We start from the raw sequence: 26904 nt of genomic DNA, 5'->3' as shown, positions 1-26904 counted from the left end.
TTGTTAAACTGTAAGCATCAAATAGGAAACTTCAGGCTTTTGAGAAATGTTCTCTCTATCATCATTGAATTGCATTGCATTAAATGTTTTGCCCGCCCCCACAATAAAAACTACAGAGCTTTGATCATAAAACTATAGATTTAAAAATCATCTTGCAAAAACATATTATTGGGAGATATAGAGTGACTACTGATATTTATATGCATTTTATGCAAGTAGTCTCCTATGCTGTTATAAAGATCTCACTGGTTTACATTACAAGCTATCAGAATTTCTTATTTTTGGCCATATAAATATCATCAACTGCACTAAATTGCATATTTTTGCTCAGTTTGGGCCTCTGGATAAGATTGAGGTGCTGTTTCCTTCACGAGTCGTGTATGAGCTCCATATTCTCCTATATTATACTTTGTGTGCCACTTAAATGTATCAAATATGATAATTTACACAAAAAAAACATATGCAAACAATAAAAAATGACAATTTTCAGGCCATTATTACATTTGTCAGACTTTACAGGGTTAAATCATTTGAATTATTTTACAGTCATTAGAGTCATGCATTTTTCTGTGCAGTGACTAATAGCAATCTGTGATGATGTCGTGACCATTTGCACCAACAATATGAACATTGCCCAATATGGGTGTTTCAACAGCTGAGTCTGTTTTTTAGAGTTCAGTAAATTAGTCAAAAGTTTGGACACACTTGACTAAAATGTCTCATAATCTTAAAAACCTTTTGATCTGAACACTTATGCTTAAAGCTGAAAATTAGTAATTAGTATTAGATCAATTTAAATTGTCAATAAATAAAAATTATTAATAATAAATGAATTAAATTATGCTTGCATATGAATTTCTTTATAAACTATTAAATTAATGAATTTGAATGATTACGTGAATTGTACTAAATGGTTGAGTTTGACTACATAGTAATGGAAATATAATATAATATAATATATAAATTGTTTTTATTATTATAATAAATGTTTATTTTACACACTGTTCCCTTTAAATTGACAAATATATATTTTAAAACCGGAAATGCACATGGTCAGGACAGTTATACTAACTAGATTAATGCAATAGTCCCAGAATAGCCAGATATCAGCCGATTAATCGGTCTGACCGATATATCGCTCAGTCACTTTGTGATCCCTCTGAGATCACACTGACTTTTGTTGTTCTTAGGTGTGTGAAGAAGAACAAGCTGTTTCTGAATGTCCAAATTAATGGGAACAATTGTGAGGACTCTCCATCACGCTCGCCCACTCTCTCTGTACGGACCCCTGGGGCGGCACCCGCCACGGCCCCGTACACCTTGCCTGGTACACCCACACTACAGGAAGAGCACATCGGTCTGAGGAGTGAGTTCAACAGCACAATTACAGCATTTCAGACACATTCATAGTTCTTGACTGAGGAGAAGATCTTCAATTCAAATAGACCAGACTGCAGTGAAGTGCCTGCTGAATGCTGATCAGACTGAGGTCACAGTTCAACCTCTCAGAGTGAAGAGGAAGCTCTCACCTGCTCTACACACTCAAATACTCCTGCGATCACTGGCGGTTTGCAGGGAGCGGAGTAAATGATTCACCAGCAGCACTTTGTAAAAGCACAGCTGTTTACTGAGCATTTGCTGCTGAGTCTAGACCAGTGTTTGTGTTTGAGGTGGCGGTTATGTTCTGTCTAAGGCCCTGTTTGCACCTGGTATTAAGATGCATTTTGTTCAGTCGGATCACAAGTGGATGACGCTAAATATAGGTGTAAATATAGGGTCAAAGAGTAGGTTTACACGACAACGATGTACTTAAAACGGAAACGTTTTTTCTTCGCGTACAGACGACAACGTTGTCCAATCAAATGGATCTGCGAAAACTATTAAAATTGCTGTATTCTGCTGCCAGGCCAGTAGATGGCGATGTCACTTTGTAAAGAAACACATGTGCCTATAGACTGAACACGTAATATGCATGACGTCACTGTTTTATAGTTTACACTGAGATGATAGCGGTATCGTTTTCAAAAACTTGCTCTCAGTTTTCAAAAGTTTGCGTTTTCAGGCTCCCAAAACGCAGTTGCCGTGTAAACGATTGTAAATGAGCCGTTTCGTGCGTCGTGTAAGCGGCCCCTTAAACGTTTTGAGCTTGTCCACTTTCAACCTCTTACAGAGGTAATCGAAAGCGCATTCGACCGGATTGCTTTCGTAGTGTGAACGCTCATGTGATCGAACGTGTTCGAACAGCCACAAAAGACCGCCAACATTATGTGAAACGCACTAGCCAGATGGGGTTTAAACTTTGATTTAAACAAGTTTTTATGGAAGATGACAAACATCTGATGATACCAAGCACAATGTTCTCTCACCATTCCTGATTTCTAACACACCCTCACAGCGTTCGGCTGGTCTTGCGGCTGTCAGAGCAGAAACGAAAGCTGTTCATATGTAAATTGCGCGAGCTTATTTTGTCCATTAGATCGAAAGATCAGAAAAATCCCATACATTTACCCACCCATAGACCCTCCCCTGGAAGAAATCAGGACAGGAGTGGTTGAAAGTGGACAAAAGAGACGGATTAAAACACAAGGTGTAAACCTGTGAGTATGTGTCTCCCTCATCTACTTGTGATCCGATCGACTAAAACGCATCTTAATACCAGGTGTAAACAAGGCATTAAACCGTGTTGTTTAGAAATACTTAATCAAATTAAAGTCATTCAAACTGTCTCTGTTCTGTTTCTCTCTAGATAATGTTACTGTCCACCGCAGTTCACCTCAGGCTCTGCAGAGAGACATCGGTTTGGCCGTCACTCACAGGTAACCACGCCCCTGTGGGCTTAATTCACCAATCATAAACACTTTATTTTACAGTGTCCTTGTTAGATATGTTACATGTACTTACCATAGTAATAACAGTAAGTTATGCATAATTACATGCAACTAACCCTCAACCAAATCCTAATCCTACCCTAACCCTATAGTAAGTACATGTTACTCAGTACTTAAATGTATAATTACACTGTAACAATGACACCTTAAAATAAAGTGTAAAAAAAAACGTTTGTTGAATTATGTCCTGGAGACATAAAGATGTTTGTTTTTATCTTTATAGGTTCTCTACAAAGTCTTGGCTCTCCCAGACATGTCAAGTGTGCCAGAAAAACATGATCTTTGGGGTGAAATGTAAACACTGCAGGTGAGGAAAAAGAAAAACAAATACTAAGTGGTGAATCTCACAAAGAAATTAGTCATATTTCATATTTCAAAAGACAGTTATTTTGATTGAAGACTACGAGAGCACATGAATTGTTCTTGACAAGTTTTGTGAGATTCACCCAAGGAAACCACACTCGTGAATCGGATGTAAATGTAAACATCACACCCTCATGTGTCATCTTTTCTACTTTTAGATTAAAGTGTCACAACAAATGCACTAAAGAAGCTCCATCCTGCAGAATCTCCTTCCTGCCCAGTAAGTCGATCTCATTCGTTGCTCGTATATAAGAACATCGATCATGACAGACGTGTTTTTCTAACAATTTCACGTGCGTCTCTCAGTCACAAAGATTCGTAGGACGGAGTCTGTACCCTCAGACATCAACAACCCTGTGGACCGTCCACCTGAAGCTCCACAGTTCGGGACACTACCGAAGGCAATAACAAAGAAGGTACTGATTCCTGTGACAGAATGACAAACTAGCATAGAGTCTTTATCAGTTATTCTTGTAATAGAGCATTAAAAGCAGTTGGTTTCTTTCTGGCAGGATCAACCGCCAGCGCTGAATCAACTGGACTCCAGCAGTAACCCGTCCTCCACCACTTCCTCTACGCCCTCCTCTCCCGCCCCCTTCCAGCACAGCAACCCTCCCAGTGTAACCCCGCCCCCAAACCCCTCCCCAAAGGTTCACCGTGACAACCGCTTCCACTTTCCAGGTAAGCACCTGTAAACACTGACACTGCAATGAACTAATGCATTGATTAATACACAAAAGACATCTGCATTAATCCAAAGCTGATATTCAGAACTGTATCTGCATGTAACATTCTAACTCAGCATAAAGCATAATGGGACTTCAACTCTAACCTCAGACTGTCTCTCTGTCGGCTTCCTGCCTGTCTTCCTCTCTTCCTGTCTTCCTCCTCTGTGGCAAAGCTGCCTGTTATTTTCAGCACCGACAGCAGTTTATTTTCCCTGGTGAGTTAACAAACACAAAGTCTGTAATGTTCTTCAGCCCTCATAATGACATTGAGGACTCAGTGGTGCAAATTCAATAGACAGTTGTTAAATATTTCAGCGCAGTTACTCTTCAAATGGTGATCAAATGATCCATCATAATATATAAATGCATCATATACAGTATAAAGCACTATAATATGCACTCTTGCACATATCCAGTATAGTACATTTCCATTCTTGCTGTGTAATTTTGCTATCAGAGGATGAAATATATCCTTAGTCAATGTTAGTTTATTTTTATTTTTAATAAAATGTCTATTAGTTAAACCATATTCCAATAACTTTAAATAAATACAATTATTCAAAAAGGACAATAAATAAATAAATATTTTGTCCGATATTGTTCAAATTAATTAGCTATCATTTTAAAGTAATAATGTTATTGTTGTGTAGTCATTTGTTCATTGAAATACAGCTGAAATAAAATAAAATACGTATTGGATGAAAAACTTAAACTTAAAAAATGACAATTAGAAATGAAATGAGCAACTAACATAAGTAAAATAAGTTGAAATACTAGAATGACTAAAACTGAAATAAAAAAATAAACACTTAAAAATAAGAAAAGCGCTTAAAATTACTAAAAATTGAACACTGAAAATATAAAAAAAAGCGAATTCAACATAATAATAAATACTATAATATTATATAAATAATACTAAAATAACACTGAACGAAAATGATTCTGAAAAGTCACTGGTGATCCATTAACACCACATTTGCGGGTATAAGGCCTAAATAAAAGTATCTTATACTTATTTCCATAAATTTGTGAATTCCCTGTAAGAAACAAAGACTTTCAGCAGATCTGCAGCTCCAAAATGGCTAGCAGAGTATTTTCATGTAGTCTGCAGTGAACTGAACTGACTTTTACAAATCTGAGCAGTGCCTAAAGTAATGTGTTTTGCATGTTTTGCATGCTGGTGTCTGATTTGGTTTTTGCTCGAGAGTAGTTTGTGCTTGTGAGAGATGAGCTGCACCCTGCTGGTGATTTATGACACTGCATTTTACATTTGAGCAATAATAATATCAGTAATTCTGTATCCTTTCAGAAAGAAATGATTTGTGTACAGCTCCACGCATTTTACTTATCATTATTTACAGGCCGCCAAAATACTCTCCAGCCTTCACTGAGGACTTTACAGAACTGTTATCAACAATTACCTCAGAGTTTGACTGTTTTGCCATTGCTGGAGATTTTAACATTCACATAGATAATGCAGAAAACAATATGGCAAAAGAAATCAAAACTGTTTTAAAAACTTTTGATCTGACTCAGCATGTACATGGACCCACACACAATCGTGGACACACTCTAGATTTACTTATCAGTAAGGGTCTAAACATTTCATCGATTGTTATTAAGGATGTAGCACTGTCTGATCATTTCTGTATTTTCTTTGATATATTGATCTCTCCTGCCACTGAAGCGAGATCTGTGTCTGTCAAGAAGAGATGCTTAAATGAGAACACAAGTGTCCTATTTATGAAGGCTATATCCTTAACACCAAGCATATCTGCTGACTCTGTTGATTTTCTCCTTGATTCTTTTAACTCAAAAGTTAAAGGTGTAATTGATGATATTGCTCCTGTTAAAGTCAGGAAGAAGAGTGGCAGACAAAAGGCACCTTGGAGAAACTCAACAGCAGTGCAAAATATGAAAAGACAATGCAGAAAAGCAGAGCGCATGTGGCGGAAGACAAAACTTGTAGTCCATTATAACATCTACAAAGACAGCCTTCATGCTTTCAATATGGAACTAGGCAAAGCTAGACAGACTTTCTTCTCAAATATTATAAACAGCAATTTAAACAACACACGCACTCTTTTTGCTACTGTAGAGAGACTGACAAACCCCCCAAGCCAGATTCCCAGTGAAATGCTCTCAGACAACAAGTGCAGTGAGTTTGCTTCTTTCTTCTCTGAGAAAATCAATAATATCAGAAAGGTGATCAGCACATCCTTGACTTGCGCTGGGGTCAGACAGATCAAACCACCTGAGAAAGTAGTTACTATGTCTGATTTCAAAGAAATTGATGGCAAAATTTTGGAAGAAACCGTACAGCACCTTAAAACATCAACCTGCGCTCTTGACACACTTCCAACATAATTTTTCAAAAGTGTGTTAAACAGTTTAGAAGCAGATCTTCTAGTAGTGGTAAATGCTTCACTTCTCTCTGGTAGTTTTCCAAACTCCCTAAAAACTGCAGTTGTCAAGCCCCTCCTGAAAAAGAGCAATCTGGATAAGACCATATTAAGCAACTATAGACCGATCTTAAATCTTCCTTTCATAGGCAAGATCATTGAAAAAGTTGTCTTCAATCAGCTGAACAAATTCTTATGCTCGAATGGATCCTTTGACAATTTTCAATCTGGTTTCCGACCGCACCACAGCACAGAGACAGCGCTCATAAAGATAATAAACGATATTCGCTTAAATACTGACTCAGGCAAATTATCAGTGCTGGTACTACTCGACCTCAGTGCTGCATTTGACACTGTCGATCACAACATACTTCTGGACAGGCTGGAAAACTGGGTGGGGCTTTCTGGGATAGTCCTAAAATGGTTCAGGTCATACTTAGATGGGAGAGGTTATTATGTGAGTATAGGAGACCATAAGTCTGAGTGGACATCCATGACATGCGGAGTCCCTCAAGGCTCAATTCTTGCACCACTCCTGTTCAACCTGTATATGCTCCCAATGAGCCAAATAATGAGAAAGAACCAAATTGCTTACCACAGCTATGCAGACGACACACAGCTCTACTTAGCCCTATCGCCTAACGATTACAGCCCCATTGACTCCCTGTGCCAATGCATTGATGAAGTCAACAGTTGGATGTGTCAAAACTTTCTTCAGTTAAACAAAGACAAAACTGAAGTCATTGCGTTTGGAAACAAAGATGAAGTTCTCAAGGTGAACGCATACCTTCACTCTAGGGGTCAAACAACTAAACATCAAGTCAGGAATCTTGGTGTGACACTAGAGTCAGAGCTTAGTTTCAGTAGTCATGTCAAAGCAATAACTAAATCAGCATACTATCATCTGAAAAATATTGCAAGAATAAGATGCTTTGTTTCCAGACAAGACTTAGAGAAACTTGTGCATGCTTTCATCACCAGCAGGGTGGATTATTGTAATGGACTCCTCACTGGACTTCCCAAAAAGACCATAAGACAGTTGCAGCTCATACAGAACGCTGCTGCCAGGATTCTGAGCAGAACCAGAAAATATGAACATATCACACCAGTCCTCAGGTCTTTACACTGGCTCCCAGTTAAATTTAGGATTGATTTTAAAGTATTATTACTGGTATATAAATCATTCAATGGCCTAGGACCTCAATACATTGCAGATATACTCACTGAATATAAACCCAACAGATCACTCAGATCATTAGGATCATATCAGCTAGAAATACCAAGGGTTCACTCTAAGCATGGCGAGTCCGCTTTTAGCTATTATGCCAGCCGCAGCTGGAACCAGCTTCCAGAGGAGATCAGACGTGCTCCTACTGTAGTCACATTCAAATCCAGACTCAAAACACATCTGTTTAACTATGCATTTACTGAATGAGCACTGTGCCACTGTTCGTCCGACTGTTTGTACTGTATTTTATTTTGTATTCTTCTAAACTGTTTTAATTATTCTTATTTCTTTTTATTATTTTAATTTCTTCTATGTAAAGCACTTTGAATTGCCATTGTGTATGAAATGTGCTATATAAATAAACTTGCCTTGCCTTGCCTTGCCTACAGTGACCGTGTATAATATATTCTTTCAAATGTGAAAAGTTGTTCAATATTTTCATGTTGTTCACAGATGTGTGCAGTCCCAGCATCCTTCATTCAGATGGACTCCCAGACACAGTGTAAGCAACTGTGAAATGTACTGCTCAGAAGCATAAATATCCTGCTGCATGTTCTGCATTCAGATAGTGTTTAATTTTTGTGCCCAGTAATGAAATCGATCCGTCGGTGGAGGAGATGCATGCGGAACAAGACGAAGATGACGACAGAGAGGTGAGACGCGTGTGGAGCTGATTCTGATATGATAATGCTCCCATCGCTGCTTAGAAAACTCATAGTGGCTGGTTCCTCTTGTCTAGGAGCTGGAGGAAGAGGAGGAAGAGGAAATAGAAGCAGAGGAGGAAGAGGATGTAGCGGTGGAAGAGGAAGAAGAAGAGGAAGAGCTCGAGGATGAAGAGGAGGAGGATATGGAAGACCTGAACCTAAGCTCAGAAGGAGAGTATGAAGGAGACGAGCTGGACGACCTGCCCAGCACGCGAGGAGGAACCCACTGGAAGGGTCCCATCTCCCGTAAGGCCAGCCAGACCAGCGTGTACCTGCAGGAGTGGGACATTCCCTTCGAGCAGCTGGATCTCGGCGAGCTCATCGGGAAGGGCCGATGGGGTCGGGTTCATCGCGGACGCTGGCACGGAGAGGTGGCCATCCGACTCCTGGAGATTGACGGAAACAACCAGGACCACCTGAAGCTCTTCAAAAAGGAGGTGATGAACTACAGGCAGACGCGCCACGAGAACGTCGTCCTCTTCATGGGAGCTTGCATGGCCCCGCCTCATCTCGCCATCATTACTAGGTAACGTCTCAGTTGGGGCTGCCAGATCATGACAAAAATCATAATCACGATTATTTTGGCCAATATCGTAATCATGATTATTCAACAGGATTATGGGTCAGATTAAAAAAAACAGGGCAAATTGGCTTGAGACTGCACTGCAATCACATAAAAGCACCGATGGGAGTGGAATGTTTTACGGGTGATCTAAAGGCCAGATGCAGCCATGTTCAGCGCAAGATGGGTTAAAGGGATAGTTCACCCAAAAATGTAAATTAAAAATTCTGTCATTAATTACTCACCCTCATGTTGTTCCAAACCCGTAAGACATTCATAAACTCACACATCAGTTATGGTAAACGGAAGCTCAAGCATGTTTGCTTTATGTGTGAGAACCAGTGAGGTTCATTCTCGTGTTACGCAGCACATTTGAGCTTCCCCGGGAACCAATGAGGTTCGTTCTCGTGTTACGCAGCACGTTTGTGCTTCCCTAGGAACCAATGAGGTTCGTTCTCGTGTTACGCAGCATGTTTGAGCTTCCCCAGGAACCAATGAGGTTCATGCTTGTGTTACGCAGCACTTTTGAGCTTCAGCAAGAAGCAGTGATCTTCATTTGTGTTCCGAATATGTACGAAAGTCATACATAGAGTCAGTTTTCATTTTTGGGTGAACTATCCCTTTAAGACATGCATTTTTCGGCATTAAATAATGGCGCAAATACCAGTAAATTGGCTACCCAAACCTTAGTAAATCATGTTGCGTGATTTATTTATACTGTCCTGTAAATTTTGCATCTGAAAGGGAAACTCTTATAAAAGCATATGCAATAAGGTTAGCCGCAAAAATAACTATTCATGGCTTTTCATCGGTAACCTTTCACTGCGTATCTTCAGTGAACGTCAAAAGAGGGTTTGTGCTGGCGCAAGCATTTGGTAAATCTGTCCCTATGTGTGGGCGATATGACCAAAACCTTATATGAGTAATTTATTTCATGGTAGCGACAGAGAATGTCTAATAAGGGGAGAACTTCCACTCTTAGTAAACTTCCGGCTTCTGAACTGGTTGCAGTTCCACTCTGGTTCCAAATGAGGGCGCTCACAGGATGAGTGCAGAATGAATGGAGGTCTATGGAGCTATACCCTTCAAAAGAGTCACTTATTTGCTTTAAAAAGTCTTTTAAAATGTCAATGACGTCATGCACATCGTAGGACCAGAGATACTGCTTTACGGCAATCCTTCAGTCACTTTGGTGCTTTCGCGCTCTGCACTTTCTTTTCTCTCGAGGCATCGACAACACAGCTGAAACAGGTACATACACGTGCTAGAAGAGTTTTTGTTTTGTTGTTTTAAAAGACCATGCCGAAAATACACACACACACGATGCCATCAAGCGGTATCTCTGGTCGTAATCAGTCCTTCACTGACCAATCAGCGTTCATTAGCAGAATGCTAGCGTGTTATAGGCAACATCAACTCAACCTGTAAGAAATCGAAAGGACGTAAGTACTCGTTCATTCAACTTTCGACCTATAACCCATGTTGAACTTGCAAAACCTACAATCAAATGGCAATCGGGTGAAAGAGACAAATTTAGCCATCTAGCTCTATAGACTCCCATTCATTTTGCACTCATGGGCGATCGCCCCCAGTGGAACTCTGGTGGAACTACAACCAAAATTGGCCAGGGAGTGGCCAGGCTCTCCGTAGACGGGCTCTGGTAGCGATCAAGTGTGCCGAAAAGTCCTGAAAAGTGACGCCAAAGCATTTTGATCGCCATCTGGTGGCTGGCTGCAGTTCAGCTCATAAACCCTGCCCTCACCATGTAATTGAAACAAAAAAATCCAATTCCACTTCAAATATTTTTTTCCAAGGATCGTTTCTGTCATTTTAGGTAGTTCTTATCACACAGAAGTATGTTCATGTGTTAATTTTTCCAGTAAGTTTGGTTTTAGTTTGCTCTAAAAAGGGTGTGTAACGTCATGATTGATAGCTGTGCTTGACAGCTGTGTCATTTTTCTGCAGTGGAAATATTGAAGAGACGTGCTGTCCATCTTTTTTTTTTTTTACTGTCTATGGTAGTGATATTTATCAAGTATATTGTGCTGAAAATTAGCCCCAAAAAATCAGAAACTAAAATGTGATTAATTGCACAGCCCTAGTATCAGTCCATACAGGTGGCAAACCGGTCAACAGATGATCTTTGACAAGCATGTCTTTAATTTCCCCACAGCTTCTGCAAAGGTCGGACGTTGTATTCCGTCGTGAGGGACACGAAAAACACACTGGACATCAATAAGACTCGGCAGATTGCGCAGGAGATTGTGAAGGTAGCGTTTGTGTTCATTGGTGGATGTTGTACATCTGTACGGCTTCGTACGATTAAAGTCTTGCTTGTGTTTCCTGTATTTTAGGGGATGGGCTACCTTCATGCTAAGGGCATCGTTCACAAAGACCTTAAATCGAAAAATGTCTTTCATGACACAAATAAAGTCGTCATCACTGACTTTGGCCTTTTTGGGATCTCTGGAGTGGTTCAGGAGGGCCGGTAAGTCACTGCGTTAAAGGTGCGTTCACATTTACTGTGTAGGACTAGGAACCCATCGTTTGGGAGTTTCATGTGAAAAAGTTCCCCGTGCAGATTTCACTGATGGTCAAGTTGCCACACTGACTAACAGAAAGCTGCTTGGTTTGAAAGTGACTTCAGTGTGAAATTTTGCTAATGTGACCGCACCTTTACTCTTGATAATGTGGATTGTTTTCATAAATCAGTTGATAACCGGATCGGTTGTGTTTTTAGACGTGAAAACGAGCTGAAACTTCCTCACGGGTGGATCTGTTATTTGGCTCCGGAGATCGTGCGTAAAATGAGCCCCGGAAACAACGAGGACAGACTTCCGTTTTCTAATGCTGCTGATGTTTATGCCTTTGGGTGAGAAATATACTTGACTTTAGACATAAATGGCCCCCAAACAGAGCAGCGTTGACCTTCTGCCTTCATCCGCACTCTTCAGCACCATCTGGTACGAGCTGCAGGCGAGAGACTGGCCCATCACCTGTCAGCCCGTAGAGGCCACCATCTGGCAGGTGGGCAGCGGAGAGGGCATCCGGAGGGTCTTGGCAGAGATCAGCCTAGGAAAAGAGGTCACGGTGAGTGCCACATTTTAAGTTTATTTATTATCTGACACGTGCTCAGTAGGATACAGTGAAATTGCTACTCCACATCACTTTCCACGCCAAGACTCGAACCCAGGCTGCCTGGATGAAAATAAGGTTACGTAACAGCTAGACCATATGGGACAAAGAATAATAATATATTATAATAATTAATCATTATAGTTATTAACATATTATAATTAAGTAATAAGTAATAAATGAAAACAATTAATTACATTGTTTAAAAATAATATACAATAATACAACTTGTTTTATTATTCTTAATTTGTTTTTTTTTGTTTTTTTATGTACTGTATGTAGTTATTTATTTGGGGTCTTTCCACAGCTCAAGGAAACTTGATCAGTCAGATTAATACTATTAATCTGATTAATACAGAGAAAAAATAGCTGGCAATACAAATGAAAGAATAGTATGTTGTATTACAGAAGTAATAATTAATAAATAACAACAATTAATAATTACATTGTTTAATAAAAATATTAAACAACAATAAAAATTGTTTTATTATTCTTTTTTATTATTATTTATTATTCTTTTTTATTATTTATTTGTTTATTTATTTATTTATGTATTTGGTGTCTTTCCACAGCTCAAGGAAACTTGATCAGTCAGATTAATACAATTAATTTGATTAATACAACAACAAAAAAAGCTGACAAAAAAAGAAAGAGAGAATAGTATATATCACAGAATAATATCAAAAATATTTTTTGGGGGTGAATGTGTCAATCAATGCAAAATATCACTGAGGTTAATTTATCCCACTTTTATGATTTCATAGTTTCTTCTTAATGAAGGATAAGATTGCTTTGACATTACTTTGTTTATATAAATAATATTTTTATAATATTTTCTATATCACCCTTCAGCCCTCCCATTTGAACTGACTATAGCTTACCCTGAAAGCGATTAGTAAACCGCATCAGAAATAACATTGAAACACAGAACCAAACATGTCACATTTAGTTTAACATTCATCATCTTGTTTCTTGCTAGTCCTTGTGAAAATAGTTCTGTGTTTGATCAATTATTTATATTTAATTTCATGTTACAACAGCGCTCTGTGAGCCACGAAGGATACAAAATGAGGTATCCCAGAAGTTTTCCTTGTAAAAACCATGACTGCTCAATTCCTGTCTGTCCCACAGGAGATTCTGTCTGCCTGCTGGTCATATGACTCCCGTAATCGGCCCACGTTCACACAGGTGGCCGACATGCTGGAGAAACTGCCCAAACTCAACCGCCGTCTTTCTCACCCGGGGCACTTCTGGAAGTCTGCAGAGTATGTATCCTAGAATGTGGCACACTGTAAAAAGAGGACAAACAGGTGAAACCTGCACAGTCTGCAGAAACGACAACACACTTCATGAGTGTTGTTTGGTTGGTTACTTCCTGCCTGGTCTTCTCTTCACTAGGAGTATTTTTATCAGCAGGCAGCACATGTCTCAGTTGTCTCTGTTCAGATGAGCAGTATCAGCCCTGGTAACTTTTTAATTGGAAAAATCAATCCATAATCATAAAACAGATTTTTTCCAGGAGTCTCCCGCATATTGATAGCGGCTCCCTGACGCCTGCAAATTAAATACAATATCCCAGAAATCGAGCAAGCGAGACAGAAAGCCTGTTTCCATATGGTATTAATATGCGTTTTAGGTGAACCCGATCACAAGTGGTCAGCCAAGACACATTACCGTAAAACCTGGTATTATCACGTGTTTCAAATGCATCTTCTGTAACCACTTGTGTTCATTTTGTGGAATCTTTTTTCGTCATACTCAACTTCATAACTTGCACTTCCAGCCCACGAACAGAATGAAGAAACGTATATTAGGCGTCTTACGCGAATGACTAAATTAGCACATAATATATATATTTTTTTATATTAACAAGGGAGGGGGGTTGTTGTCGTCATCTCCTGGAAATGAGTTTTTGCTGGGTGGGACGTCTGATAAAATATTATTATTATTATTTAAATAACAATACTAATTATTATTATTATTCATAATAATGAATTACAACAATAATAATAATCCTTCCATCCATCCATCCGTCCTTTAAACTGCTTATGTAGCGTGACAAGGAAACAGTGAAACACCCTGGATGGATGGCCAGCTAATAATAATAATAATCATTATAATACTTTCAGCACATTCCTTATTAATCCTAAAGGTGCATTAAAGGAATAGTTCACTTAAAATGATTTACTCGCCCAAAAGTTGTTTCAAACCTGTATGAATTTCTTTCTTCTGCTGAACAAAAAGGAAGATATTTTGAAGAATGTCAGTTGATGAAAAACTGTTGGTCCATCAACTGTTTGGTTAACCGACATTCTTCAAAATATCTTCCTTTGTGTTCAACAGAAGAAAGAAACTCATACAGGTTTGAAACAACTTGAGGGTGAGTAAATGATGAATTTTCATTTTAAGTGAACTATTCCTTTAAGTAATGTATTTCCACTTAAAATGAAGCTTGCTTGTTTTATATGGAGACTCCAGTCATATCTGTAATCTGTTGTATTGTGTATATAAAGGTGGTCCATCAATGTAGCTGCCATCTTGAAAGCAGATGACTGCTAATTTTGTAAACCCCCCCCCATGGAGCCAAACCTGGACCCCCCCGGTACCCTCCAGCATACTTAGTGCACCTTTATCAAATTCTGTCCTACTGCTGATTTCCTCTCCTACTGTAAATGCATAACTCTAGAACTATTGCTTTCTCTCTCTAATCTGCTTCTTTCTTTTTTTGTCTATCGTTTATTTCTTGTTGTCGTAGGTTGTAGCCACGTGCCTGAAACATGAGCAATGCAAAACACAATTCCTGGCCCTGCCTTGCATGCCTGCTGAAAGCCTGACCTCTTCTGGACTTACAAACTAACATCGCCTGCTGTTCCGTCTCTATCTCTCTTTGGTTCTGTGGGTGGTGGGATGGGGGACTGCCGTGGCGATGCGTAAAATGAAAACGCTTTGCCTTTTTAAAATTCCTATTCCTACTATTATTTTCGGAGTGTGCGACTGGTTCTCTCTTCCCATCCTGCTCCGGTTTGTGACATCACGTGACGCATTTCCTGTTAGATTCGGAGGATTCAATGACACTGCAATGAAGATGTTCTCCTTCTCCTTGTTCTCTCTCTCTCTCTCTCTATCTCTCTCTCTCTTGGTGCCTCTTAGTCCTGTGTGACATGCGCTGATTCTGTCTCTGATTGGCTCGCCTGGTTCATACTAACACACCTTTAGTTGTCACTCCTTCTACATGCTGTCCGATAGTAGACGTTTTGTTTCGCAAAAGATAATGTTCTTGATGAAAAATGATTGAGCTGTGAGGTTCTAACAAAATGTGGTGTGGGTTATTGAAGGGCCATTTCTGAGTACAGATTGCGAAAATGAGCCAAAGAGAAGCATGTGCATCTTCTCACCAGACTATAGGTCCTGATTTTCCACTGCGAAGATGCTGAACGCTTGCATTAAAGTGAGATTTCGATGAACCCAGCAGAACAGTGTTCCTTAAGTTGTGTAAACATGAACTCTCATGTGTGTTTGTGTGTAACGTGCGTGTTTGTAACGTTGTGTATGTGGAAGGGTGCGTGTTTGTTTGTTTTGTGAAAGACTGGACTTTGTGGTTTGGAAATATCAATGACAATGTAAAATATTTATGTATAAATATGGTTTATTTATTGTACATTCAATTAACAGAATTCTTTTAATATTTATATGGACATTTTATATAAATATAAATAAATATATATATACTGTACATCATGACATTTTGAATAGGTACTGCTGTGCTATCCCAGATGTAAATATTCTTTATATTTTTTCATGTAAAAAAGAAAAAAGCAACAACAACAAAAAAAAACATGGAAACTTTTTTTAGAATGGGTCGATACATGTCATGTACAGTCATATTTTTGTATTGCATGTGGCTACTGTACACAGTGTCTGTTCTCATCCTTGAAAGACAATAAAATCGAGCTTGTCACGTGACTGTGTTCAGATCTATACACGTTCGACATTTTTGAAAAGGATCCCGGAGATTTGCAGAGACTTGAAATGGGAAAAGTCTAAATTGTTTCTCATATCGCAGTAGACACCTGAAGTAAACAATTTTGGGCATGTGTAGGCCACCGTCCATATTGTAAACCCTACATTATGGGGACAAAATGTCCCCACAAAGATGGCAATATCCAAAATCCTTGTCCTTTTGGGGAAATGTTTTGGTCCCCATGAGGAATACAGCTTATAAATCATATTAAGTGATGTTTTTTGAAAATGTAAAAATGTAGAAAGTTTTCTGAGATGGGTAAAGTTAGTGTAAGGGGATAGAATATACAGTTTGTAAAGTATAAAAATCCTGTCTATGAAAAGTCCTCATAAAACATGAAAACAACGTTTGTGTTTCAACATCCTACATGAAATATAAGAGCGTGTAACCAAATAATAGTTAAAAAACTGTATTTGTCAACCACTAATCTGGAGCCTACATTTTAGTGGGGAATGGTGGACAAATATACAACAATTGCCTCAGAGACTGTCATTGTAAGCACATAACCATAGGTTAATTTGGACAGTTTTATACATTTATAATGATGAAAATAACTCGTGTCGTTGGAGACTTTATTTGCGGGGGAAAACAGACAGTGTTTATGCCAGTACTGACCTCTAGGGGTCAGTGTTACACTGTCTCACTGCAGGAAGTCCATTCCATAACTGGAAACGGGGTCAAGTGTATCAATGGACAAGTTCACACAACTTAACTAGCATAGTGAAGCCCTTGCCTTTGCACGTATTCTTTAAAAAGTTGCTTTGATAGCTCTTTAAAAAGGATTTTCCTCTTTCAAGACTGTAACTAAGCATATATTCAGAATTTGATGCAACTATCAGTTTAAGACCGTTCTGCCATTGATATACATTAAAAAAATAGGTGACAGTCACAGAACTCCCTCGGTTTCTATGAAAGATATAACCCTGCAGTTTTGTATACTGATTAACCGTTTTGTTTTTATTTAATAATATGGCCTATCATTCAAGAGCGGTGAAGTTTGCATGTTTAGCCTATTTCGGGGCATTCAACTGTCAGTGAGTAAATGAACTGTCAAAAACCCTGTGAACCCAGCAGCTTGTTGCCAGCAGTCCATATTCTTGTGAATACCATGACTACTAGATCTGGAGACTCTTGAGAAACTGTCCATTCACTGTTTCCACTGTGGAGGTTTGAGCTTCAGGGCTCTTCACAAAGGTTTGCTTTGTGTCTCGAGGCAGCTTCTAATTTCTCTGTGTCTGAGAGCATTCACTGTTCTGCATCGACCATGCTGTTTCCGGCATCTCTTTGAGTTTTACTCACACAGCGCCTCGCACTGCCTGCAACAAGCTGCTCTTTCTTCTGCTCTCTCTCTCTCTCTCTCTCTCTGCATTTCCCCAGATTCGTGAATCTGTTTCCTTTACAGCATGTGACTGGAAAGAAGAGACTTGGAGTGTTTGCTTTAAATTTACTCAAACTAAAACATCTTTTACTTTCCAAGTTTAGACCTATAAAGTGGCTTTATTTAACATTTACTTTATTTTTAACATCAAAAAAGAAATGACACGCACAAGCTTCATGTTACATTATTATTTGTTTACTTATTTTGTATATTTTCAGATTAGGTCCTATAAAAACACTGCTCAGAAAATGTGAAACGAGGGGTTGTTAGATTTAGAGCTAAAAAAATACTATGAAAATGTATTTAAATAAAATAGTCATTTTCTGGTTTGTGACTGCTCTCTCTCTCTCTCTCTCTCTCTCTCTCTCTCTCTCTCTCTCTCTCTCTCTCTCTGAATTTTAGTCTCAGTTTTAATGAATAATGAATTTTATGGTATAATTTTTTTCTCTCTTAATTAATTTCACGTCCAATGTTATTCTTATTATAAACAATAGTCATGGCAATACCATAATATTTATAGGAGGCCTATAGTTTTATAAAAAAAATATAGAATGTAATAACATATAAACATATAAATATGTATACATATATAAAAAATTATAAAATACATAAATACACAATCTCTCTCTCTCTCTCTCTCTCGCTCTCTCTCTCTCTCTCTCTCTCTCTCTCTCTCTCGCTCCCTCGCTCCCTCTGCTGGCGCATGCGCACTCGTGTTCTCATCTCTCATCTGCACCGCTGTGCTGCTGCTGCTTCGCTGGATCTGAGGATTCAAACTTCCGGCACTGTCATGGCGGCATGCTGCTGTTTCTGACACCGACCAGACCGAATACCAAGCCGCCCCTCGTTCGGCCCTCAGCGCGGCGCGGATCGAGGAGCGCAGGGGTCGCGGACCGCGGAAAAGGCGTCCTCTCCTCCTCCTCCTCCTCCACTTCATCATCATCATCATCTTCATCATCATCAGTGGCGGAGGTGCAGGCGTGAGCGGCCATGGCGGCGCAGAAGCCCGTGGAGTGGGTCCAGGCCGTCATCACCCGATTCGACGAGCAGGTCAGAGCTCATCTAAACATCTCTGAACGCTTCGTCTGCACGGATGCGCATTTACGCAGCTGCCGCCGCAGCGCATCCGTGCAGAAACTCATTCTGATGCTGTCATGTTTATGTCCCTTAACAACGTTAAAGGCATGGGACGGGACTAATCTAGTAGGACATGTTGCTCAGGATCCTTTTCTAAACCTGGAACCACATTCTTGTCAACCCTAAACCTAAACAACCCCTACTAAGCTAAAATCAGAGGGCAAGGGTTCATTTTGGAAATCTTTCCTTTCAACCAATAACTGACCACTGATTTTAGGTTTAGAGTTGGATGCCTGTCAACCAATTATTATAAAAAAAAAATCATTATAAAAAATCAGAGAGCAACGATTGGAAGAACATCTTATTGACCAATCACTGTCCTTGGACTATGTGCCCCCCAAGCCAAAATTTGACACATTTTATTGTACTCTGCCTCTAAGGGTACGTTTACATGACAACAATGTAGTAAAAACAGCAACGTTTTTCCTTTGTGTTGTTTGTGTACAGACGACTACGTCAAAACGATCCCCTTCACACAGATCCGCGAAAACAATTAAAAACGCTGTATTACTCATGGCAGGCCAGTAGATGGCGATGTCACTTTGTATAGAAAGACTGTACGCCTGAACACGTAATACGCATGCGCATGACTTCACCGTTTTCACAAATTCGTGTTTTTGTAGTTTACACAGAGATTATAATAACGGTATCGTTTTCAAAAACTAGCGCTTTGAAACCCGTTTCCAAAAGTTTATGTTTTCAGTTGTCGTGTAATTAAACGGGCAAAACGCATAAAAAGTTTTACATTTTTAGTTGTAAATGGTGTCGTGTAAAAGTGAGAAGAATAACAATAAAATATGTCGGCATGAAACTGAAGTCGCGATAGCAAGCGAATGAAAAGGCTTCTCAAACAAGAAAACAAATTATTCTGGGACTTGATTTTGTCCATCAGGAATTGATTTGATTATTAGTTTGTTGTGGTTTGCTATTGCTGTGATGTCATGTGAGTGACAGCTTGCCCCGCCCTCGCGCCAGTAAACGTGTCATTAGAGAAGAGATGTCACTGCAAGAGGGAGGGGAAGGTAATTTGATTTATGATAGCACATGACTACTGAAGAGTAAGAAAAGAAGAAGTGAAAAAAGGAGAGGGTAAACATGAGGATGAAAAATATGAAGAAATTTAGTCAAACATGATACATTTTCTAGATGTTTTGATTGCTTTCTTATAATAGACTTTGAGATTGTACCTAAATACAAATTCAATTCTTGCTTAAAGAGAGCAATTCTTACTTATAGTTTTGGACAAAGCATCACAAAAAGAGCAGGAGGTAAATTTCGATAGTTAATATTTATCTTTGGTTTAACATTTGGTAGATTTTTTTGTCTAAACATTATATTTTTGTACAAATATCATAAAAACAGTGTATTCACATGCATACTAAATAGTAAATGTCACAAAAACATGTGAATAAGGTTAATTCATAAGTCAGGGACTATTTTAATGCTGAACAAACACTACAAAATCTTCCAGATAAAAATGCATGTATGAAACAGATGTCTTGTTGACATACGTTAGCTATAGAGGGTCAAATTACGGCTAAGATTGCTTGAACATGTCCTGTTTTGTTGCTCCAGGAACGTCATCACATCGTGTGAGATGAAGGTTAGCGTTCATACTACTATTTTTATACTTTATGTTGTGTATATGTTCATACTTTTTGTGTCCCACAAGTGAACCAACCTCATTGCTGACCCTTGATTGATCCACACAGCTTCACTTTCTCATTTGAAAAGCTGATTCGTCAGTTTAATATCTCTTCAGAGTTATTAGGTTACTTCAGATGGTTTCAGTGAGGTATGTTGTGTGGTGTTAAGTGTGATAGCTGTAGTATCTTATGCAATGATGACTCTCCCTCTTTAGTGTGGATTCTACTGGTTTAAACCTGCAATCGTACTTATGAAACAAGTTTTAAGTTAGAAATATAACCCATTGTTTACCACAGATAGGTGAAAGCCTGTGAATGGTTAAACTAGTATGTTTTCGTTTCATCTTATTTTGGTAGTTTGGCCTCTGTGTGCAGAAACTGTTACATGTCTTGAAGTTTTTGACTAAAATTCGACTAGACACCAAATAAACATTGACAGACTTAACAGACTGCCGTCTTTGAAACAGAATGATGTCGTTTTGAAAAGATATCGTGTCATTATTTTACTCATCCTCATGTTGTTTCAAACCCATGTGACTTAATGGAGTTTCTGGTAGGATTTTCTTCAAAAAGTTGTGGGTCAATGTTGACAGCTTTTACGAACTGTCTCTTTGAGAGCATAAGTCTGTGAGAGTCAGGAGAAATATGATGTTTATGAGGAGGTTAAACTGGCAACACATGAAAAATATATCAGTTTACTTCAGTTTTGCTGTTACTTCTGCCCCTCAATGGTTGCTATAGGTACTGCAACAACAAACGCTTTTGAAAACGGTCTTTCCATGAGTCTTAGCTAAATTAGCCTTATTACTTTTGGGTGCTAAATACCAGATTTGGTGGCGTACTACAGTATATACACACAGATCAGAGGGTTTGAGAGTTTCAGAGGGCGTTCAGACAGCAGGTGGAGACGGAGGGGTCTTGTTGAAGGGGTCAAGGGTGGCTTGTGGGCTGTTGGGATCATTGCAGTTTGATTGAGGTTCAGCGGAGATTAGGGGTGTTTAGTGATGCTAAGCCTAAACTCTGGATAATCCCCAAAAGAGATTTTGTGCCACCGATTGGTTTTTAGCAAGTTCCAGACTTGCTCTTTGAAATCGAGATGTTTGCTAGTGTTTACTTTGTTGTATCCCAGAAAGCAAGTTTTTTTTTTTATGTTTTCATATTTATTAAAGAAATATTTTCACCTTCTAAATGATTCTGTCATCATTTGCTCACTCTCATGTGAATGTTTGAAGAATATCCTGGCTGCTCTTTTACATACACTGGAGGTCAAAAGTTTGGAATAATTATGTTTTAAAAGAAGTCTCTTCTGCTCACCAAGGTTGCATTTATTTGATCAAAAATACAGAAATGCGGATAAAAACAGTAACATGATTGTGAAATATCACTATACCTGTGTTTTCTATTTTAAAATATTTTAATCTATTCTATTATTTTATTGAGTGTATTCTTTAATGGAAACCTGAATTTTCAGCATAGTTACTCCAGTCTTCAGTGTCAGATGATCCTTCAGAAATCATTGCAATATGCTTATTTAGTGTCAATTATTATCAATCATGATTGCTGCTCAATTATTAATAATTGGTCTTACTATTATCAATGTTGAAAACCGTTTTTGCTGCTTATTATCTTATCCAAACTTTTCAGAATTATTTGATAAATGGAAAGTTCAAAAGAACAGCATTTATTTGAAATATAAATCTTTTGTAATATTAATGTCTTTACTTTCACTTGTCTGGAATCAATTTAGTGAATCCTTGTTAAATAAAGTATAATTTATTTTGCCTTTACATGAATAAATTACGTTTTGAAATATATTAAAATAGATTTTTTTTAAATAATAATTCACAGTATTACTGTTTATACTGTATTTTTGATTAAATAAATGCAGACTTGGTGAGCAGAAGAGACTTCTTTAAAAAAATTATTCCAACTTTTGACCATTTATAATGAAAAGAAATGGTGACTGGACTGTCAAGCTCCAAAATGACAAAAAAAGACAACCATTAAAAGTGGTTCATATGACGCATGCAGTGTATTACAAATCTTCGGAAGCCATTGATAGTTTTGTGTGATTAAAAGACCATAAATTAAAGTCACTATTAACTCTGGTATTCACTTCTCACATTCCGAATGCATATGTTTGTTCATGAACACAGTCTTAACTGTGCATGTTTGTTTGTTTTTAGCTTCCTGTGAAAGTCGGCTTGCAGAACACACACACTAAAATCAGCACAGAACACAATAAGGAATGTCTGATCAACATCTCCAGGTACAAATTCTCCCTGGTCATCAGTGGACTCACCAACATACTGAAGAACGTCAATAACATGGTGAGTACATACACACAATAAACACTTACAAACAGACTTGAGATATATATATGTTAGATGCAATTAATCGATTTGACAGCACTACATTTTTTATAAAATGTACAGTACCGTTCAAAAGTCAGTGTTTGGTGTAAAAAAAACACAGTAAAACAGTAATATTGGAAAACATTATTACAAGTTAAAAGAATTGGTTTCTGTTTTGATTTATTTTAAAATGTCATTTATTCCTGTGATGTTAAAGCTGAATTTTCTGCATCCATTATTACTTCAGTCTTTAGTGTCACATGATCCTTCAGAATTTTTTTTTAGTTATTTTCTTATATCTTTATTGATCCTATATATCAACATTATTCCAAGTTTTCTAGATATTTATGATGGCTATTGAAAAAATATTGAGGCCAGAGATACTGTGAGCGTTTGTTAGACTGTCGAAGATGTTTCTGTTAGCTGGAGTTCTATGGCAGAGAATGTTGGGATCTCTCTCTCGCTTAGTTTGTCATCTTTCTCTCTTACAGCGAATATTTGGGGATACTGCGGAGAAGAACCTTTACCTGTCCCAGCTTATCATCATGGACACACTAGAGAAATGCCTGGCAGGGGTGAGAGACGGCTGCAGACCCTTTCATTGTGTCTCATCATCCGTGATCTGTCACTGTTGTGCCATTATTGCTTTTTCAACATCATTTTGAGAAGCACATCTAGATGTTGATGAATCCCAAAAATGTCTCTTTCTCTATTAGCAACCAAAGGACAGCATGCGTCTTGACGAGACGATGCTCGTGAAGCAGTTATTACCCGAGATCTGTCATTTCATCCACACGTTCCGTGAGGGAAACCAGCACGCAGCTGAGCTGAGGAACTCAGCCTGTGGGGTTCTGTTCTCTCTGAGCTGCAGTAATTTCAGCGCTGTCTTCAGCCGCATCTCCACCAGGTGCTTGTGACTGGATGAAGGAATGAATGTATCCGTAATGGATTTGATCTTTCTCTGACTTCTGTCTGTCTGGTTCTCTGCAGGTTGCAGGAGCTGACCGTCTGCTCTGAGGATAACGTAGACGTGCATGACATCGAGCTTATCCAGTACATCAACGTGGACTGTTGTAAACTCAAACGCCTACTGCAAGGTTTGATAGACTCAAACTCAAGCTCTGATACTATAAAATATTAGAGGCAGAAGGAAAAAAATCTGTAAAATTGTTAGAGTAAACCTTTTCTCCTTGCAGAAACTGTGTTCAAATTTAAAACCTTGAAGAAGCCAGCCCAGTTGAGTGTCATTTACAATTTAGAGAAGGTAGGTGGAATTATTATTATCATTATTAACAAATGAAAACACATTGCAGCTATGTGACTCTTTAATAACAATATAATTACTATTTAAAATTGTGTTATATTATAAATTGCATTTTATTGCCTTAATAACAATATAAATATTAAAACAAGAGTATTATCATTTATGCATTACTATTATGGTCCAAACTGCTACTCCCAACTTCCCTGTCACCTGATACATGAATACATTTCTCACATTTATGGAATTAAAGGTACAGTAAGTGATTTCTGAGAAACGCTGTCGGAAACGAGCGCCACAACACACTTGTAGCCAATCAGCAGCAGGGGGCGTGTCCACTCATGATGGAGGAGAGAAAGTGAGCAAGAGGGAGATTTGAAGATAGACTATAGAAAGAGAGACATTACAAAAGAGAAATGGTCAGAGGAATATCACTAGACACAAAAGTGTGCATTTTTGGGGCAGAGCAATGAAGCGAGGGGTTGATTTCAGATATCAACAGTGTTTTTCAGAAATCGCTTTCTGCACCTTTAAATGTTTTGTTTAAATGTTTATGTGTTTTTTATGATTTGGTGGTGTTTTTATGAAATTCACTCTGCTGCCACCTAGTGTTGTCCTGTCTCAGTGCAGCAAACATCTGCAATGTGTTTTTAAAAAATAAAAATAAAAAATCGCTTGGATTTGTAGGCGTTCTGGAACTGGGTGGAGAATTATCCTGATGAATTCACCAGGCTGTACCAGAGGCCTCAGGCAGACATGGCTGGTGCGTCCACTGAAAAACTCACTGTAACTGTACCATAACAATATGCTTCAGAGAGGACGTGTGAATCTGATGTGTGTGTCTTTTAGACTGTGCTGAGAAGCTGTTTGATCTAGTGGATAGTTTTGCTGAGAGTACGAAGAGGAAAGCAGCTGTTTGGCCTCTGCAGATCATCCTCCTCATCCTCTGTCCTAACATCACGCAAGACATGTCCAGAGACACGTCAGATGACTCTAAATACAACAAGGCAAGTTTAAAAAAACGTGAACTTGTGAAGATCTTCTCTTGATTTTTATTGTTCTTAAATTATAATACCCACTGATAGACAGATTAAATATGCAATTATATTGTAGTATTGTGTTAAGCAAATTTAAAAAGTAAAGTAAATTTAGTCACCTTCAAATGATTTAGGTTATTTTCATTTCTATGGCACATTTTATGCTATAGAAATAAATGTGAATTAATGAATGTTATTTTTATTTTATTTTAATATTGTTATTTATGAACACACACACATACATACAGTGCTATGCATAAGTTTAGACACCCATGCTAAAGTTGACTAAAAAGAGGAATAAAAAATCATCTTTTGGAAATTGAACTTAATGCCTTAATTAAAAAATTTTGGAAAAATCCAACCTTTAAGGACACCAATTTTCTTTGTGAATGAATAATGTATCGTAAATAAATAAATGTTCTTCCTTAAAATACAGGGTGCATAAGTCTGGACACCCCTATGTTAAATTCCCATAGAGGCAGGCAGATTTTTATTTTTAAAGGCCAGTTACTTCATGGATACAGGATACTATGCATCCTGATAAAGTTCCCTTGGCCTTTGGAATTAAAATAGCCCCACATCATCACATAGCCTTCACCATACCTAGAGATTGGCATGGTTTTATTTCAGTTAGCCTAATAGCTGGTTTGATTTGCATTGAGAGATGATCTTATGGAAAGTACTCCATGCCAATCTCTAGGTATGGTGAAGGCTATGTGATGATGTGGGGCTATTTTAATTCCAAAGGCCAAGGGAACTTTATCAGGATGCATAGTATCCTGTATCCATGAAGTAACTGGCCTTTAAAAATAAAAATCTGCCTGCCTCTATGGGAATTTAACATAGGGGTGTCCAAACTTATGCACCCTGTATTTTAAGGAAGAACATTTATTTATTTACGATACATTATTCATTCACAAAGAAAATTGGTGTCCTTAAAGGTTGGATTTTTCCTAATTGTTTTAATTAAGGCATTAAGTTCAATTTCCAAAAGATGATTTTTTTATTCCTCTTTTTAGTCAACTTTAGCATGGGTGTCTAAACTTATGCATAGCACTGTATATAGCATTATATCAGCCACAGACAAAAGCCATATCAGGAATTTGAGCCTCACTAATATAGTAAAAACATGTACACACACACATGCTCAAACAGTTTATAAACAGTTTGATGGCCATACTTTTTGTCAAATTAATATTAGACTAGTAACTATAATTAGATTCTTCCTAAACTATTAATATGCTGTTGTTTTCTCCCTGTAGAAACTGTTTTTGGAGAATCTACGGAAAGCCTTGACCGGCCACGGTGGAAGCAAACAGCTGACAGAGAGCGCAGCCATCGCCTGCGTTAAACTGTGCAAAGCGTCCACGTATATCAACTGGGAGGATCACTCTGTTATTTTCCTGCTGGTGCAGTCCATTGTCATGGATCTGAAGGTATGGACAAATATGGCTCTTAAAAAAGGTAGAGTTTGGACCTTTTTATTTTATAATTATTTATTTTTTTGGGTTGGTTTGTATAGTCAGGGAATTATTAACGTTGTAAACTTGACATATGAAATATAGTCATAAAAATAAAAATAAAACAGTTTATTGAATCTTTATAAAAGATAAATATATATTTATACATAAAAAATATAGTTTGCATATGTGTTTTTGTTGAGTTTCATATTTGACACATCAGGCGTTTATGGCCCATATAGTATGTTATAGGAGAATAAGGCGCTCGTACTCAAGGAGGAAAATTAGATTCAGAGGTCCAAAGAAACTGAGCAAAAATATGCAATTTGGTGCAGTTGCTGATATTTATTTGGCTAAAAAGTAAGATGAAATTATAATAGCTTGTAAATCAGTAAAAATCTTTATAGGAGACTACTTACACATGTATATGAAAATCAGTTTCTATATCTCTCAATAATATGTCTTAGGAAGATGACCAAACCGCATAAAAAGTTGTATGTTTTTAGTTGAAAACGGTGTCGTGTAAACGGCCCCTTAGTTCTATGATCGAAGCTCAGTAGTTTTTATTGTAGGGGCAAAACATATTATGCAGTGCAATAC

At 38.1% G+C, this 26904-nt stretch overlaps 2 protein-coding genes across 6 annotated transcripts in view; both read left to right on the top strand.

The window, feature by feature from the left end:
• Positions 1–18356, top strand: part of ksr1a (kinase suppressor of ras 1a) — a 37047-nt gene extending 18691 nt beyond the window's left edge. Inside the window, exons 5-20 of one of the 3 annotated variants that reach the window (XM_084400902.1) lie at positions 1191–1366; positions 2747–2816; positions 3112–3195; positions 3410–3471; positions 3558–3667; positions 3764–3932; positions 4153–4194; positions 8063–8111; positions 8199–8262; positions 8349–8839; positions 11049–11145; positions 11230–11363; positions 11616–11747; positions 11830–11965; positions 13142–13275; positions 18178–18356. In XM_084400902.1, the coding sequence (XP_084257028.1) occupies positions 1191–1366; positions 2747–2816; positions 3112–3195; positions 3410–3471; positions 3558–3667; positions 3764–3932; positions 4153–4194; positions 8063–8111; positions 8199–8262; positions 8349–8839; positions 11049–11145; positions 11230–11363; positions 11616–11747; positions 11830–11965; positions 13142–13275; positions 18178–18223 (1996 nt within the window). In that variant the 3' untranslated portion in view covers positions 18224–18356. Of the gene's footprint in view, positions 1–1190; positions 1367–2746; positions 2817–3111; positions 3196–3409; positions 3472–3557; positions 3668–3763; positions 3933–4152; positions 4195–8062; positions 8112–8198; positions 8263–8348; positions 8840–11048; positions 11146–11229; positions 11364–11615; positions 11748–11829; positions 11966–13141; positions 13276–14765; positions 15974–18177 lie in introns of those variants that run through there. The other 2 variants (XM_084400904.1, XM_084400903.1) reach the window with 2 other exon arrangements.
• Positions 18264–26904, top strand: part of nf1b (neurofibromin 1b) — a 63058-nt gene continuing 54417 nt past the window's right edge. For all 3 annotated transcript variants that reach the window (XR_014626334.1, XM_084400898.1, XM_084400897.1), the window contains exons 1-9: positions 18264–18459; positions 22379–22522; positions 23038–23121; positions 23263–23453; positions 23537–23643; positions 23743–23810; positions 24495–24570; positions 24657–24814; positions 26107–26280. Coding sequence is in view for 2 of the 3 variants with exons in the window: in XM_084400898.1 (XP_084257024.1) it covers positions 18400–18459; positions 22379–22522; positions 23038–23121; positions 23263–23453; positions 23537–23643; positions 23743–23810; positions 24495–24570; positions 24657–24814; positions 26107–26280 (1062 nt within the window). In the remaining variant the exon portion in view is untranslated. The remainder of the gene's footprint in view (positions 18460–22378; positions 22523–23037; positions 23122–23262; positions 23454–23536; positions 23644–23742; positions 23811–24494; positions 24571–24656; positions 24815–26106; positions 26281–26904) is intronic.

This window comes from Rutilus rutilus (genome assembly GCF_951802725.1).
Source record: "Rutilus rutilus genome assembly, chromosome: 25".
In the NCBI taxonomy this organism is placed as follows: Eukaryota; Metazoa; Chordata; class Actinopteri; order Cypriniformes; family Leuciscidae; genus Rutilus; species Rutilus rutilus.
The sequence above is the reverse complement of the archived record's forward strand: the minus strand, read 5'-3'. Positions and strand labels throughout refer to the sequence as shown.